At 42.3% G+C, this 18,058-nt stretch overlaps 1 protein-coding gene across 1 annotated transcript in view; it reads left to right on the forward strand.

The window, feature by feature from the left end:
• Positions 1 to 17,851, forward strand: part of LOC134212734 (protein diaphanous) — a 44,812-nt gene extending 26,961 nt beyond the window's left edge. Inside the window, exon 2 of the mRNA XM_062690836.1 lies at positions 14,577 to 17,851. Within this exon, the coding sequence (XP_062546820.1) occupies positions 14,577 to 17,551 (2,975 nt within the window). The 3' untranslated portion in view covers positions 17,552 to 17,851. The remainder of the gene's footprint in view (positions 1 to 14,576) is intronic.
• Positions 17,852 to 18,058: the final 207 nt, after the last annotated feature.

Consider the following 18,058-nt stretch of genomic DNA (forward strand, 5'->3'; position numbering starts at 1 on the left):
TGAAACAAGCAAGTAGTTGACAATATTTGGAACGACACCATATTTCCAGGGGTTTCAAAGGTACCCATCTGTGCTCTTCCGGAGTCTCACGGAACTCATTATTGTCTTCGGTATTGCATACTTCCTCCTGTTGTTACTTCTTACAAGTGGGTACAACCCAAAATCGCAGGTGCTCTCCTCATTAAACAAGCCCGTTCTTGAGGCCCGTTGGTTGAGGATTTCAAAGTCTGCCATCACAACACTTCAATTAATTTGGGAGGTCTCGCAGCGTAGTTGGCTACACGTTTGCCTCATAAGCGAATGGTCATGGGTTCGATTCCCAGCCCCTCCACCAACCCCTGTCAGACACCAGAAGCGCAGTCCGTACGGTGGCGTTTTGGGGAACGCGCCTCACCGACACGGCTGCCTGATGACGACTGACAAATCTGTTCTTCTCGGAGGCATTCCTCCAACGTGCTTCAATTAATGGCAACCAAACAAAGCAACGATCACTGGATTCACCACATGGACAAATGAACACAATGGACTCACGATGATATGGACTGGCAACGACAACAATAACGAATTATGGACATCTAAAAATAGATTCTGTGTGGACTCTGTACAGCAGAGTACCCCAGTAGATCACGGCACAGTAGCGGTTAAGAACACAGAGTGCCTACCAAATGAATATACGACCACGGCATACAAAAAACAAGGCAGTCTCATCACGTATGTAAACATTCAGTTTGAATGTAAACATGTGACGTCACTGCTATCTTCACACAAGCTGGACCGAGACGATGCTCTACGGTCGCAGCATGCTTACTTTTGTACTCCAACATGTGGCGATAAAACATGCGTCACATTCGAAGTGTCATTTTTCTAACGAGCCTACCTTGTTTTCTGTATACCGTGTATACGACTAAAAAAAAAAACACTTCAATGAATTATTGGCAGTGGCTGATTTTCTACTCGCCGCTGTCACATCCAGGCGCTATAGTATATGCGCAAAACACCCAGCAAGAGTTAACCGCCAGAAATTTGTATGGCGAAAGTCATCTAACGCGGGTTTTCTCAAAATAAGAAACTTTTCATGAAAAACTATTTGGTACCAATTATGTAGGAAGGTGTCCACTACCATGCCTACCAAATATTTTTTTGATGAAAGTGCTTATTTTTGAGAAATCGAGCCTTAGATGCCTTTCGCCATACTGATTTCAGAAAGTTAACTCCTAGTGTGCCGCTGTAAGCATGCTCAAAGCAGGCGATTCATTGAGCTTACGAGGGAACAGTGACATTTCAGCAACAATTAAATATCATGGTCAACTTGATCATTTTTACTAAAATGGTCCGACTTCTCAGCACCTGGCTGCGTTGGGGTTCACAACTTCCCTCCAGGATAGGCCTTCTTCCCGGCGAACTTCGGTAGTCCTCGTAGAAGAAGGAACTGGTTTCCGTCGTTTCTTAGGGTCGGCAACCTGCTCAACCTTCTCCCGATGGATCTTAGTAGCCTTCCTCTTGTGCAATACCGGCTTGGCGCTAGCTCCCTTCAGGTCGGTTGCCATACTGACCTTACTTAGCTTTGGAGTTGCTCCAGTGACAGCCATGCGTCTGTGGAGTTCTGCAGTCTGGCTTTCTGCCAGATGCTTTTCTTCAGTGAGGACTTGAAACTTTGAATCGGCTTCCTTCCTGGCTTCTTCCGCTTGGCCCACTGCCAACTCTTTCTCCTCGGTAGGTTGGCGGATCGTTCCGTCCAGTGATGACACTGTTCAGGGTAGCTCCGTCCATCTTGATCTGGTGGTAAGGAAAGGTTATACTGTGGGGGTGCCCAGGTACCCCACAGGCCCTGTTAGCGGCCTCAGACCATGCATCACATTGGGAATAAAAGGGCCCGTAACGGTACTTATTTCAATGCTGATATTTTAGACGTCCGGAAAAAATACATTCTTATGTAAAAAAAAGCAATTGATAATGTTTTTAACATAACCGTGAGTAGACGTAGGACTTGTATAAACGTGACGTATTTACATTTAACTTTAAACTTTTGGATCTATGGAGTTTGGTTATAGGTATTGATATTGGAAACAACGACTTCCATGCTGTGTAGAATTATTAGCAATTTGTTTATTCAAAACTAATTAGAATTGCTTTGTTTATAACTATTGAGCCCCTATTTACTCAAGCGAATGTAGGGCATTTATAGATTTCTGATAGTATTTAAAGTATAAAAATTCTATTAATAAACTTTTCAGACTTGGGAAAAATGTGCTATTTTTGGGGAACTGTCCCGTTTTCCAAACAAAGAAATACAGCATCAATTTCGTTGCTTCTTTTTGCTAACACGCGTGCTCACTGTTGAAAAAAATCACAAAAATAAGAAACAAGTCAAGGAGCAGTAACCCTACTAAAATAGAGGAAGTACTCCTAAAACGTCAACGGAAAATTATTTAATGCTTTGGCTCCAAACTTCGAGTCTAAATCAAAGTATAACATAATGTTTATTTCAATCAAAGTTAATTGTCTTTCCGGGGATTAAACCACCCTTGGACGTTAATTTACAATGTTTTTAAAACTCATATGTGAATATGTACGTTATGTGAAAGATATTGATTTGGAAAATGTATTGGAGGTAACCACTTTACCTTCGATAGGACTCGAACCCATGACCCTACAGTTGTTGTACAAGAAAGGCAAAAAGGTTGATGGAAAGTAATTTTTCTAGTTTGCTGCTAGACCGGAGACGAGCCAGCCTTGGGCTGAAAGTCTCCTTAATAAAGACACAAAAAAAAAAAAAAAAAATAGTTTGCTGCTACAAATCTATCCAAGATACATACAGACAGACATATTCAAATCATTTCAAGGGTGCAGATTTACGAAAGGGTCCATTTTGCCCGATTTTCTCCAAAATACTTTAAGGCGAATTAATAATCGGAAAATCCAATTAAAAATCACTTAAATAAAGAGAAAAAAACGGAAAATCTAAAGACACTATAAACAAAGACAGGAAATGTTACAATTGGAATTCCAAATTTACTGTCAGTGTCAATCGAGCAAGAGACATGTCTTTCGAAAAAATCGCGCCTGACATTTGGTAAGGGCTATTTCGATTATCATAAATACACATGTTTCAATTATTATTTTGTTAGTTTTTGACCATTTTGGGCTAATCAACTCCAACAAATGGTTGGTAAAAAATTTTATGTTAAAGTTAAAGTGGAATTAAAATTAATCGTGAATTTACAACCCGATTTGTTTTGGTGAACGCGTTACTAATTCAATATTGTTGATTTATGAAAATCTTATAGACCAATTTGAAAAGTTTATGCAGCATCAGTAGTGTTGCGCATTCGGAGTTCAGTGCGTGATCTCTCATGTTTCGGACAGCAGAACGATCGCGTGGTCGGACGAAATATTGTGTTCTGCATTGCGCGACCGGTAATAAAATTAATCAGTTCAGTGCGTGATCTCTCTTGTTTCGAAGTGGACTTGGTAGTCTTATGGCTACTGCTTCTGCCTCATACGCAGGAGGTCGTGGGTTCAATCCCAGGTCCGTTCCATTCTCCTACTTTGTATTCATTCATTTATTTAGTCTACATCTAAACAGATAACACTGAATCAACAATTTGACGCCACAATACACGGTTCGAAGCCGCATCTCTCCATCCTCGAATACGCCCCACGCTCGCCAAGTCGTTCTGTACCTGGCCTGCCCATCTCGCTCGCTGCGCTCCACGTCGTCTCGTACCTGCCGGATCGGAAGCGAACACCATCTTTGCAGGGTTGCTGTCCGGCATTCTTGCAACATGCCCTGCCCATCGTACCCTTCCGGCTTTAGCTACCTTCTGGATACTGGGTTCGCCGTAGAGCTGGGCGAGCTCGTGGTTAATTCTTCGCCGCCACACACCGTCTTCTTGCACACCGCCAAAGATGGTCCTAAGCACCCGTCTCTCGAATACTCCGAGTGCTTGCAAGTCCTCCTCGAGCATTGTCCATGTTTCATGTCCGTAGAGGACAACCGGTCTTATTAGCGTCTTGTACATGACACATTTGGTGCGGTGGCGAATCTTTTTCGACCGCAGTTTCTTCTGGAGCCCGTAGTAGGCCCGACTTCCACAGATGATGCGCCTTCGTATTTCGCGACCGACATTGTTATCATCCGTTAGCAAGGATCCGAGGTAGACGAATTCCTCGACCACCTCGAAGGTATCCCCGTCTATCGTAACACTGCTTCCCAGACGGGCCCTGTCGCGCTCTGTTCCGTCTACAAGTATGTACTTTGTCTTTGAGGCATTCACCACCAGTCCAATTTTGTTGCTTCACGTTTCAAGCGGGTGTACAGTTCTGCCACCTTTGCAAATGTTCGGCCGACAATGTCCATGTCATCCGCGAAGCAAATAAATTGACTGGATCTGTTGAAAATCGTACCCCGGCTGTTACACCCGGCTCTCCGCATGACACCTTGTAGCGCAATGTTGAACAACAGGCACGAAAGTCCATCACCTTGTCTTAGTCCCCGGCGCGATTCGAACGAACTGGAGTGTTCGCCCGAAATCTTCACACAGTTTTGCACACCATCCACCGTTGCTTTGATCAGACTGGTAAGCTTCCCAGGGAAGCTGTTCTCGTCCATAATTTTCCATAGCTCTACGCGGTCTATACTGTCGTATACCGCCTTGAAATCAACGAACAGATGATGCGTTGGGACCTGGTATTTACGGCATTTTTGAAGGATTCGCCGTACAGTGAAAATCAGGTCCGTTGTCGAGCGGCCGTCAACGAAGCCGGCTTGATAACTTCCCACGAACTCATTCACTAATACTAATGACACACTGGTGGTACAAGTACCATGGTACAAGAATCTTGAAATGAGTACCATACCAATTATTGTCTTTATTAAAGATAGTCTTGGAATAATTATCTTGTTCTCTTGTACCATGGTACAAGTACCACAGGTGTGTCCTTAATATAATGGTGAGAGACGACGGAAGATGATCTGGGATATCACTTTGTAGGCGGCATTAAGGATGGTGATCGCTCGAAAGTTCTCACACTCCAGCTTGTCGCCTTTCTTGTAGATGGGGCATATAACCCCTTCCTTCCACTCCTCCGGTAGCTGTTCGGTTTCCCAGATTCTGACTATCAATTTGTGCAGGCAAGTGGCTAGCTTTTCCGGGCCCATCTTGATGAGCTCAGCTCCGATATCATCCTTACCAGCTGCTTTATTGGTCTTTAGCTGTTGGATGACATCCTTAACTTCCCTCAAGGTGGGGGCTGGTTGGCTTCCATCGTCCGCTGAACTGACGAAATCATCTCCTCCGCTGCCTTGACTTTCACTGCCTGTACTCTCAGCGCCATTCAAATGTTCCTCGTAGTGCTGCTTCCACCTTTCGATCACCACACGTTCGTCCTTCTGGTAGAACTTGCGTGTTTCTTAAGAACGGCACAGCTGTTCCATCTCCTCGCACTCCGCTTCTTCCAGGCGGCGTTTCTTCTCCTGAAAAAAAAAATGGTCTGCTGTCTCCGCTTCCGTCTATAACGTTCCACGTTCTACCGGGTACCTTGCTGCAGCGCGACCGCCCGCGCTGCGTTCTTCTCCTCCAGAATCTGTCTACACTCTTCGTCGAACCAATCGTTCCGTCGACTTCGTCCCATATACCCGACGTTGTTCTCCGCTGCGTCGTTAATGGCTGCTTTAACTGTATTCCAGCAGTCCTCAAGAGGGGCCCCATCGAGCTCACCCTCTTCCGGCAACGCTGCCTCGAGATGCTGCGCGTATGCAGTGGCGACATCAGGTTGCTTCAGTCGCTCTAGGTTGTACCGCGGCGGTCGTCGGTACCGAACATTGTTGATGACGGATAGTTTTGGGCGCAGTTTAACCATCACCACATAGTGGTCAGAGTCGATGTTAGCGCCATGATATAGAAGGGTTGTTATATTAACTGCGATTTCCTTAATCCTATTTTCAATTTGGTACAAACATGTATGTTGGGACAACACTGGTCCGCGTCATGTCGCATCCATTGTGGAGCGAACTTAAACAAGCAGTAGATTGATACTCGAAGAAGTAGGAAAAGAGGAAAGGGAAATAGTGTCATCCGGGAGAACATAAACAAACGAAAATTGGATTGAATACAGGTTTGCAAGTTTGGAAAAGAAAAATAGTGATTTAGTTTCGTTGTGAAGATTAATATTTATACAATAGGTTGTTTTGTACTGGTTATTGTGCAACCAAATCTGGTCGGGAGATAACAAAACATTCATCGTAAGTAAAATATAGAAGCGAGAAGAAACGAGTGTTAAAATTTGTTTCTTTCATTCTGATAGTAGTGCTGCGGTACAGGGGTGACCAAACGTTATTCGGCGACTCACAGCATATAATTGAAGGCTGAGTAGAAATTTCTGCAGGAAGGGTAGCCAAGGAAAAGAAGGCAAACTAAAATCGTAAGTCCATAATCGAAAGACATAGAAAATAGTTTGTATACAATAATATGAATAAATTTTATCATAATTGCAGCTTTGATCTGCCGTTAATAAAGGCCGATTTTCAAAGACAGTTTGTATCGATTTAATCTCAACAATGTGTAAAGTTGAATTTAAAAAATATATTTAAAATCAGTAATATTATAAAAACGAGCTCGAAAAGAAGATGTTCAGTAAATTGTGGTAACAAAAATCATTATTTAACGTGTATTTCCCTAAAATTTAGTTTTGGGTCACGCGGATTTGGCGCGGAAAGGATTTCATGTCGCGCGGATTTGATTTTATTCGACGCGGATTTGGCGCAGAAAATATTTCAGGATCTCCGTAACAACCGTGTAAATATTGACCATAGGCTTTCGAACAGCGATTCTAGAATCTCTCCAAAATCCAAGCCCTAGGATTGTGCTCTTTATTCAGTACGACAAATTTCCTCAATAGAACAAAAATATTCCGTTCTATCTGGTAGTCAAAGAAAAAATGAATTTTAGGCGAAACGAAGTTCGTCGGGTCTGCTAGTACATCATAAAAGCGAATAATTCAACGGAAAATCTTATTTGAAGCTCCCGGAGAGGACTCAAATATTACTCAAGTGTTGATAGAATATTGGTGAAATGGATTGCGCTGAATTCTGTGTGTGACATAACTCAATATTTGCCTATTTTGCCCGATTCTCCCCTAATCTCATGATTTAGTTAAATAAGCTGCTGGAAAGTAAATTCTCGCGTTTAAAATGATCTTTGCTGTTACAAATTTATTCAAGAGACATGCAGACAGCATAATCTAATTTTTTCGTGATCGAAGATTTACGAAAGGGTTCATTTTGCTTGATTTTCCCCAAAATACTTCAAAAAAGCGATTTTATCAACGGAGAATCTTATTTGCCTCTCTCGGAGACGACTCAAATATTACTCAAGTGATGATAGAATATTGGTGAAATAACCCAAAATTAGCCTATTTTACCCGAATCTCCGTAAACTCAAGATTTAGCTAATAAAAGTTGCTGGCAGGGTTTGAATCCAAAGGAGAATGAGAAAATCTCTCACTTATCACGTCTGTATACACTCTCGATAGGTAGCATACCGTGAGAGACGTTTTTCGGTAGCTGTTACGATAATGAACTGATTCGGGGGGCTACAACCCATGATAAATTTCTTTTAATAAGCCCCAATTGCGGAGGGCACCGGTTCTGATGATGCATTTCAACTTGTTTTACACAGCTGTGCGAAAAAATATGGTCCCCAACATAAAATGAGCGAGAACAACACGTTTTATCAAACCCCCTCGATGGATACAACTCGACCGTTTATCCGAATCAGTTTTTTTTTCAACTTGTATACAAGTGCGATAGTTTTGTTTTCATGGCTTGTTATGGTTCGAAGAGGTTTTTGCCTCTTTTTTTATCGTTGTTAGTTATCTAAGAATTATTGGCAGTGACTGATTTTTTACCGCTGCCGCTGCCTCATCCAGGTGCTATAGTATATGCGTAAAATAGCCAGCATGACCGCCAGAAATGTGTATGGCGAAAGACATCTAATGCGGGTTTTCTCAAAATTAGGAACTTTTCATGAAAAAATATTACCAAATACCAAAAAAAAAATTAAATGTTTATTAAATTTTAAATTAAATTTTATACATTATAAAATGAACGAGAAAGGACTCATCATCACAAGGTGGATTAATCTGGATACATTGTTAGATGCATAGATTTAGATACAAAACCATGCCAAAAAAGTCGATTAAAAACAGATTTCTGTGTTTTTTACGTTCTTTAGAGCAACAAAAAGTTCCATTCCATGCACCCACCCACCTTCCACAACAATGATGTTTCTTTCGCGATGTTGTTTCCGACCGACTTTATTTCCTTATCAGTCGAACAAGCCGTTAGGTTTGCAAGATCCGTCCGTCTGAATTCATATGGTCGGGGTTCTGCCAAACCGCACCAAGCGGCTTTTTGACTGACTTGTGATATTTTGTTCGTAAAAGGAAAACGGAAATCTTTTCATATAAATTCTCACGTACATTTGTTGTTCTGTTCTGGTGTTTAAAGATATCCGATACGATTTGTGATCAAATAAATTTATTAAACGAAAGATTGGGCAGAAAAATTGGATTTTTTGTTAGTGCTTGGTGCCATTTGTCAGAACCCCAGCCATATACATATAACCTTCGGATAACCACACCAAACAGACGAGGTTCCGATTTGTGAATGCATTCCACCCCGTCGTCTTTGGTCCGCGCTTGATTGGGTTCGTTCATCGTAGCGGGGCTACGTGTGTTGATCACATTACCCGTATCAGTTGTTAGGTCGCGTTCTCCGTCTTCGTAGTCCCCACATTCTCGCACATTTCGCCTGCCCGAAACTCACTGATTGGTTCAAACTGTTGAAATCGAGAGGGTCTCCCCATGCACCCGTAACGCTTGCTCATGACAGAGAAATGCGACGACGATGATGAGTCGTTGCTTATCGAATCTTGAAGAAGTAGGTAATGACGTATAGTTATTAGGTCGTCTGTATCAACCCGTGCACGTTAATAGTGGCGATATCATTCTTATACATTCCTCAACTTGTAACTCGTATGAGTATGCATATCCCATATGTGAGACCTTGGATGGCATGCCACACGTTCTGAGCTTAAGCACTGATCCATGGACAGTGGTCAGTCGGTTGAGTAAATACGGACGTGCAAAGATTGGAATTACCTTTCCTATAATTTTTAGTTGTAAAGATGTATTTCACTCGCAAGGAAGACATTCGCGTGACATTGATTATTTATCTTCCCTTCGCTCGGGTGTTATTTGATTAGCACCTTTATAGCGTTTGTCTGTATTTAAACTGTTTGATGTTTTCATTCAAAACCCAAGATAGAACTGAGGCCAAAGCAAGCTTAACACAAATTGAATGCATTTAAATTTTAATATTTTGATTTAACGTATACGAGAGCACCACGAGGATGATATCGCTAGTCAAGTTGAAAACCGAAATGGGGGACTAGCGAAGTTGGATTTTTCTCGCAATCCGTACGTTAAACCTAACTTCGCTAGTAGTGCGCTAGTCAATTCATTTCATTTAATTTATTTAGTCTACATCTAAACAGATAACACTGAATCAACAATTTGACGCCACAATACACGGTTCGAGGCCGCATCTCTCCATCCTCGAATACGCCCCACGATCGCCAAGTCGTTCTGCACTTGGTCTGCCCATCTCGCTCGCTGCGCTCCACGTCGTCTCGTACCTGCCGGATCGGAAGCGAACACCATCTTTGCAGGGTTGCTGTCCGGCATTCTTGCAACATGCCCTGCCCATCGTACCCTTCCGGCTTTAGCTACCTTCTGGATACTGGGTTCGCCGTAGAGCTGAGCGAGCTCGTGGTTCATTCTTCGTCGCCACACACCGTATTCTTGCACACCGCCAAAGATGGTCCTAAGCACCCGTCTCTCGAATACTCCGAGTGCTTGCAAGTCCTCCTCGAACATTGTCCATGTTTCATGTCCGTAGAGGACAACCGGTCTTATTAGCGTCTTGTACATGACACATTTGGTGCGGTGGCGAATCTTTTTTGACCGCAGTTTCTTCTGGAGCCCGTAGTAGGCCCGACTTCCACAGATGATGCGCCTTCGTATTTCACGACTGACATTGTTATCAGCCGTTAGCAAGGATCCGAGGTAGACGAATTCCTCGACCACCTCGAAGGTATCCCCGTCTATCGTAACACTGCTTCCCAGGCGGGCCCTGTCGCGCTCTGTTCCGCCCACGAGCATGTACTTTGTCTTTGAGGCATTCACCACCAGTCCAACTTTTGTTGCTTCACGTTTCAGGCGGGTGTACAGTTCTGCCACCTTTGCAAATGTTCGCTAATTGGACTAGCGCGCCACTAGCGAAGTTAGGTTTAACGTACGAATTGCGAGAAAAATCAAACGTCGCTAGTCCCGTATTCCGGTTTTCAACTTAAGGTGACTTGCGGAGGCACTCCAATTTCTTTGTGGATGTACCATAAAAATCATCAACTTAAGATTAGTAGTCGTGAGAAACTTGACTACCAACACCTACCAATCTACAAGGCAGACTAAAATAACAACTTGTTTTGTTAACATCCGACTACCGTAAACATTGCAATAAGGTGAACGATTCCAGTCTGAGTTGTACGCAGGATTACTCAATACGGTTTAACTATGACACAAACTAACGAAATGTGTCCGAAAATCAACAGATTAGCTTTGATTTACGTTGATATTTATGTTTTAGTTTTTCATGATGCTAGCTGTTTATGTTCAAATATCTTGTTGCCAGCTGTTCAAACACACCAATAGCATAATTCAAATTTACTGCGTTTTCTTTTTAATTTTTCAAGACGTTCCAAAGTAGAATAATGAAGATATAATTATGACATTAATAGATAACAGGTTGGAAAGAGATTTATTATTTTTTCGATATTTTACGTGTTTTCACTATGATTTCACAGAATTTCATGTTGACATCACTGCCTGCTGCGATACCCGGGTAGAGGTGAATAACAAACAAATAACATAATAATAACAAATTTTGCTATGATATCAGATTTAGTTATTCTTATGTTATTCATAAATAACATAAAAGAACATCCCAACAACAAGTTTTGTTATAATAGTAAAATCAGTTATTTATATGTTATTATAAGAAAGAGCACAACAACAAATGAAGAACACATTTTCCAACCATAGAAAAGCTTGTTATTCATTTATCACTCGCATTTGCAACACATCAGTATAATAACTGATTTTAATATTTTCTTTTCTTCAAATATTTTGCTATTGGTTTGTTATTATAATAGCAAAATGAGTTATTTATGAGCTATTTGCTAGAGCAATGTCTGTTATTATTTTTGCTATTTTAGCAACTATATCAAACAAACTAATAGCAGATTTTGCTATTCAGTTATTCATATATTAATAGTAAAATTTGATATTATTTTGCTGTTTTCTTCTATCCGGGTAGGTAATGATCAATGACTGCTTGCATACGACGCTGCCGACGACGAGCAACCGACGACGTCGTTGGCATGCGCGGTGGGAAGAGGAAATTTTTTCACTCAGTTTTATTTTCATTGAATCGACGCCAAATGTGCACTAAATGATTCGATTATTTTGACAATAAGTAGGTTTAGGTTCCAACTTAGTTCTGATACTTTTTCTTGTGAAATGGTGGTCAGGTTTGATTTTTTATAATAAACCTAATGTGATCGGTGCTATTCGCAGTGAGGAGGTGGGTAATTGTAAGATTGTGTTGGTGAGCCGCAGGGTAGCCATTCTGAATGACACCGTAAGAGGCCTTAATCGAGTATAACATCGGGATATTATAGTATCCAGCTTTTTACGCTACCTATAAATTAACAAGGAGTGAATTTATTGAATTTGACATATTCTGTGTACAAAATTTAAAATAAAATCTTAGTAGCCATGAATTATTGCCTTCCTACAGGTCTGTCATATTTGTTTACTTCATGATGAATATGATGTAAAACACGAGTGGAATGCAATTTTCAAATTTTTAGTTTAAAAGCTGTGAACTATTTTCATATTTATTTCAAGGACATTGTGGGAATAGCGTAGTTCAGATCCAGAAAAGTTGATAACATTTGTATTTCAAGAACATTACGTTACGAAGATATTATTCGCATACCATAAATCTATCTGACGATACAGTTTTGTTTCTCCAGATTGAATGGTCGTTCAATTAAAAATTGATGATTTCTCCAAGCAAAAGTGACTCCAGCCTATAGAAACGTCAACGTTGGAAATTGTCTCGACTTCCCTGGGCATAAAAGTATCATCGTGTTAACCTCATGATATACCAATGCAAAAATGGTAACTTGACTTAGAAACATTGCAGTTAATAACTGTGGAAGTGCTTATTGAACACTAAGCTGCGAGGCGGTTCTGTCCCAGTGTGGGGATGTAATGCCAATAAAGAAAGAAGAAGAAGAATGTATGGGAAAAATTTGACCATCGAATTTTAAAACGGGTAGTGCTCAATAGTTTTATCTCCTAAAAAAAAAAGTCCCTATGTGAAATTTCAGCTCAATAAGACTTTTTTTTTGGTTTTGGGTCGTGGGTTCCCGTCCCATCGAAGGGAAAGTGGTTACCTCCAATATATTTTTCAAATCAATATCTTCCACATAATGTACATATTCACATATGAGTTTGTAGAACATTGTAAATTAATGTCCAAGTAATTCCCCCTGAAACCCGTTCACAAAAATCCGCTAAGAATTGTCAGAAAAGTATATTTGAGGAATACCCAAAAACTCTTTCGTGCGTTTTAGAATTTTCTTCGGAGATTCTGCCAGAAATTGCCAGGAATTCTTGTATGCATTCATTGACGATATCTTTCAGGCATTCCTCCATGTTTTTTCCAAGGAATCCTTTCGAGAGGAATTATTTGGAAATTATTCTAGGAATATCTTTGAATACTTTTCCACGATTTTCTCTGAAAGTTGCTCCAGGAATAAATTTGGAAATTCCTGCAATAATTCCTCCAGGAAATCCTTCTGGAATACAGGAACTTACTCGAAGTTTCCTTCATGAATTGCTCCGCAAGTTTCGTACATAAATGCCCTCGGAAGTACCTTGAGCAATTCCTCTGGAAGATTCTTGCCTAATTCCTCTGGAAGTTCCTTGTGAAAATCCTCTGGAATTTCCTTGAAGAACTCTTCCGGAAGTTCATTGAGGAATTCCTCTGGAAGTGAAGGATCTCTTCCGGATTTCCTGGAGGAACTTCCGGAGAAATTCCAGGAGGAACTTCCGGAAGAACTTCCTGAGGAATTCCTGAATGAACTTCCGGAGGAATTCCTGGAGGAACTTATATCTTTGAATACTGTTCCACGATTTTCTCTGGAAGTTGATCCAGGAATAAATTTGGAAATTCCTGCAATAATTCCTCCAAACAATCCTTCTGGAATACAGGAACTTACTCGAAGTTTCCTTCATAAATTGGTTCGCAAGTTTCGTACATAAATGCCCTCGGAAGTACCTGGAAGATTCTTGCCTAATTCCTCCGGAAGTTCCTTGTGAAAATCCTCTGGAAGTTCCTTGTGAAATTCCTCCGGAATTTGAAGAATTCCTACGGAAGTTCATTGAGGAATTTCCGAAGGAATTCCTAGAGGAACTTGGGAAGGAATTCCTGGAGAAACTTCCGAAAGAATTCCTGGAAGATCTTCCGAAGGATTTCCTGGAGGAACTTCCAAAGGAATTCCTGGAGGAACGTCAAAAGGAATTCCTGAAGAACTTCCGGAGGAATCTCTGGAGGAACTTCCGGAGGAATCCCTGGCGGAACTCCCGGAGGAATCCCTGGAGGAACTCCCGGAGGAATCCCTGGAGGAACTCCCGGAGGAATCCCTGGAGGAACTCCCGGAGGAATTTCCTGGAGGAACTTCTGGAGTAATTCCTGGAAGAACTTCCGGAGGAATCTCTGGAGGAACTTCCGGAGGAATTCCTGGAGGAACTTCCGGAGGAATTCCTGGAGGAACTCCCGGAGGAATTTCTGGAGGAACTTCCGAAGGAACTGCTGGAGGAACTTCCGGAGGAATAAACCTTGGAAGAATCCTTCAAATAACTTTCGGAGGAATTTCTGAAGGAACTTCCGGAGGAAATCCTAAAGGAACCTTCGGAGAAATCCTTCAAGGAACTATCGGAGAAATCCGTCAAGGAACTTCCGGAGGATTTCCTCAAGGAACTTTCGGAGGATTTCCTCAAGGAACATGTAAGGATTAAACTTACATATGTTTTCGGGATATGGGCACGAAAAATCAAAATGCCGGCCCCATTTAAAATGCACGAATCCTGCTGAAAATTTTCCCGAGGGGTGAGGCTAGCTTTATCAGGAGGGGAGGCGAGGAAAAAAATTAGCGAATCCTGGAGAATTTTTATTACATGCTTCTGAGTGTTTTTCCGGAAAAAAATTATCATGATCTGATTAGTCAAGGCCAGTTGGATGTCCTGGATCATATGTTTCGAATCAAAATGTTACACAATTTTTCAAATTTTGTTCAGTTATGTGGAGTTGTAGAGGTGTAGGTCATACTCATGCGGCTTCTGTCAAAAATCTAATAACCTTTTCTCTTCGTTTTACCTTTCAGGCAAAAACAACACCGAACATCGTGCCAACTCACGCTTCGAGCGACCCATCGACTACATTCAGTATCTCCAGGACGGAGACTTCAACAGTCGAATCCCCAAGATCCTGCAATGTGTGGAAAACCTCCGCGTAGCGTTGACGAGCAATCCCATCAGTTGGATCAAGGAGTTCGGCGAAACGGGGATCGATGTGATCGTCAATCTTCTCCGGCACTGCAAGTCGATGCCGCGGCGGTTCGACAAGGTCGAGTACGAGTGTTTGCGATGTCTGAAGGCGATCATGAACAACTCGTGGGGGTTGAACGTTATCCTGACACCGGATCAGCACGCGGCTGTAATGCTGCTGGCCCAGAGTGTGGACGCCAGTAAGCCCCATACGATGTGCGAAGCGGTGAAACTGCTGGCCGCTATCTGCTTGGTTAAGGAAAGAAACGGGTACGAGAAGGTGCTGAAGGCGATCACTAATAGCACAATGATGGCCCGACAAGGAACCGATCGGTTTCGACCGATCGTGGAAGGATTGTTCGTTGAGCGCGATAGGAATTATGAGTTAACGATCAACACCATGATCTTCATCAATTGTATTATAAATACCCCTTCCGATATCAACTTCCGGCTGCATTTGCGGTGCGAAATGATGCGGGCCGGGTTGCACGATCGGCTGGATCAGCTGACGGAAATGGTGGAGAAAAGCAGTAACGAAAATTTGGAGAAGCATTTCAAGATATTTAATGCTTTCCGAGAGGACGACTTTGAAGAGTTTAGTAATAGGTTTGATAACGTAAGATTAGATCTGGATGACATGAATGAGTGCTTTGAACTATTGAAGAACCTGGTGGTGGATACAAGCTGTGAACCTTACTTTCTGTCAATCCTGCAACATTTATTGTTCATAAGAGATGATTACGTGTATAGGCCGGCCTTTTTTAAGCTTATCGAGGAATGCGTATCGCAAATTGTGCTGCACAAAAGTGGTGTCGATCCTAATTTTGATAGTAGAGACTTCCACATAGACACGTCAACGCTGCTAGAAGACATGGCAGAAAAGAGTCGGCAGTTGGAATCCAAGAAAAGTGAAGACTTTGAAAAGCGGATGGAGGAGCTGCAGACAGCAAAGCAAGAAGCGGAAGCGAGAGCCGCTGCGTTAGAAGATCGCTTGAAGGAAATTGAGGCCACTGGCGTCATATCACCGAAGGGAAAGAGTAAACTACCTCAGATAAATATTCCTCCTCCACCACAAATGCCTGGTATGGGACCTCCTCCTCCGCCACCTCCACCAGGAGGTGGAGGAGGGGTTCCGCCACCACCTCCACCACCAATGATGCCTGGTGTTCCTTTGCCACCACCTATGCCTGGCATGGGTGGTGCTCCAAGACCTCCTCCCATGCCAGGCATGGGTCCTCCACCACCTCCGTTCCCGGGAATGGGGCCTCCAATGCCGCCAGGAATGCTGGGCATGCGCCCTATGGCACCTATTCCAGCACCGTTACCACATGGCCTTAAACCAAAGCGGAAATGGGATACAGATGGACCAATGAAACGAGCAAATTGGAAAGCAATCATCCCCCAAAAACTTTCTGAGCATTCTTTCTGGGTAAAGGTACAAGAAGATAAACTGGCAGACGATGAAATTCTTGCCGGACTAGCGATGAAGTTCTCCTCCAAACCGATGAAACAACCGGACAAGGACTCAGTAGATCGACCGCCGACTTCAAAGAAGAACGTCGATCTACGAGTGCTAGATGGTAAAGTGGCACAAAACTTATTAATCCTACTGGGTGGATCCCTGAAGCATTTATCTCACGAACAAATTCGAATATATCTTCTTCGCTGCGATACAACGATATTAGGTCCAAGCGTTCTGCAGCAACTGATACAGTACTTACCTCCGCCGGATCAGCTGAAGCGGTTGCAAGAAATACGATCACGCGGAGAGGAACTAGCTGGAGCGGAAGCGTTTGCTGCCACTATAGGAGATATCAAACGACTAGGGGCAAGATTGCAGAGTTTGAGCTTCAAACTAAATATGCCGGACTTGATGCAGGACTGCAAACCGGATATTGTGGCAGGAACAGCTGCGTGCGAGGAGGTTAAAAATAGCAAGAAGTTTGCAAAGGTACTGGAGTTGATTTTGTTGTTAGGAAATTATATGAATTCCGGTTCGAAGAAGGAAGCAGCTTTTGGATTTGAGATAAGTTTTCTTCCTAAGCTTAGTAGTACAAAGGATTACGAAAACAAGCAAACTCTACTGCATTATATTGCGGATGTCGTGGAGAAGAAATTCCCTGATGCGCTTACCTTCAACGAGGATCTATCTCACGTGGACAAAGCAAGTAGAGTCAGTTTGGACAACATTCAGAAGACGATGCGTCAGATGAACAGTTCATTGAAGAATCTAGAATCTGATCTGAATAACAACAAAATACCACAAAGCGACGATGATCGCTTCATGGAAGTCATGGGCACGTTCGCCGTTGACTGTCGGAAGCAGGTGGAACTTTTGGGAAAAATGCTTTCTCAAATGGAAACACTATACCAGAGCCTTTCGGAGTTTTACTGTTTCGATCCGGCTAAGTACACGATGGAGGAATTCTTCACCGATATTCGCACATTCAAGGATGCGTTCGTTCAAGCTCATGCTGAGAACACCAAGATTCGAGAAGAGGAAGAGAAGCGACGCCGCGCCCTGGAGGCCAAGGAACGTTCCCAAAGGGAACTGCAGGAACGCCAACAGCGAAAATTAGCTCTGGTAGACATCGATGCCGTCCAAACGCAGGAAGGCGTCATGGATAGTTTACTGGAAGCGTTACAGACGGGTTCTGCTTTCGGCAATCGAGATCAACGGAGACGGCGAGGACCAAGGCCAGCGGGTGCAGAGAGGAGAGCACAGCTGAATCGTAGCCGGTCGAGGACCGGAATCACCGCCAATGCATTTTCCAGCCGAGAAATGTTATCCGAGCTGCTGGGTCCGGCGTAGATACTAGCATACAATCGGATATGAGTCGCTGTGAGAGTGAATTACTTATTAGTTATATCCATAGAGTAATAAACCATTTTAATGTTTTAGCAGGTGTAGCACAAAAGATCCCTACGATTGTCGCAATGCATCTGTGAGACACTGTTCCACCTCGTTTGCAAGTTCAAAATTTCGTTAAATTATATTCAAAGTTTCACGTTTATACGTAATGTTTCTCATATTTTCAGTTTCTCGTATTGACAGTTTTAAAGAATAACAAGATAGAAAATAGAATAAATAGAAATTCGCAAAAACAAATAACCGAATATGCACATATGTTGGAAATGATTTAATTTTGGAACACATTATCTACGGAAAAATAATTAAAAGATTAGCTCATCATGTCATGAATGTGGATTTTTATACTCATCTACTGCAACTTGGTGTAATATCTTGTTAAACCATATGAATCTAGGAAACAGATATAATCATGATGCATAAATAACAAGTCAATTAGGTATAAGCTAA

Source organism: Armigeres subalbatus, chromosome 2, assembly GCF_024139115.2.
Source record: "Armigeres subalbatus isolate Guangzhou_Male chromosome 2, GZ_Asu_2, whole genome shotgun sequence".
NCBI classification, from domain to species: domain Eukaryota; kingdom Metazoa; phylum Arthropoda; class Insecta; order Diptera; family Culicidae; genus Armigeres; species Armigeres subalbatus.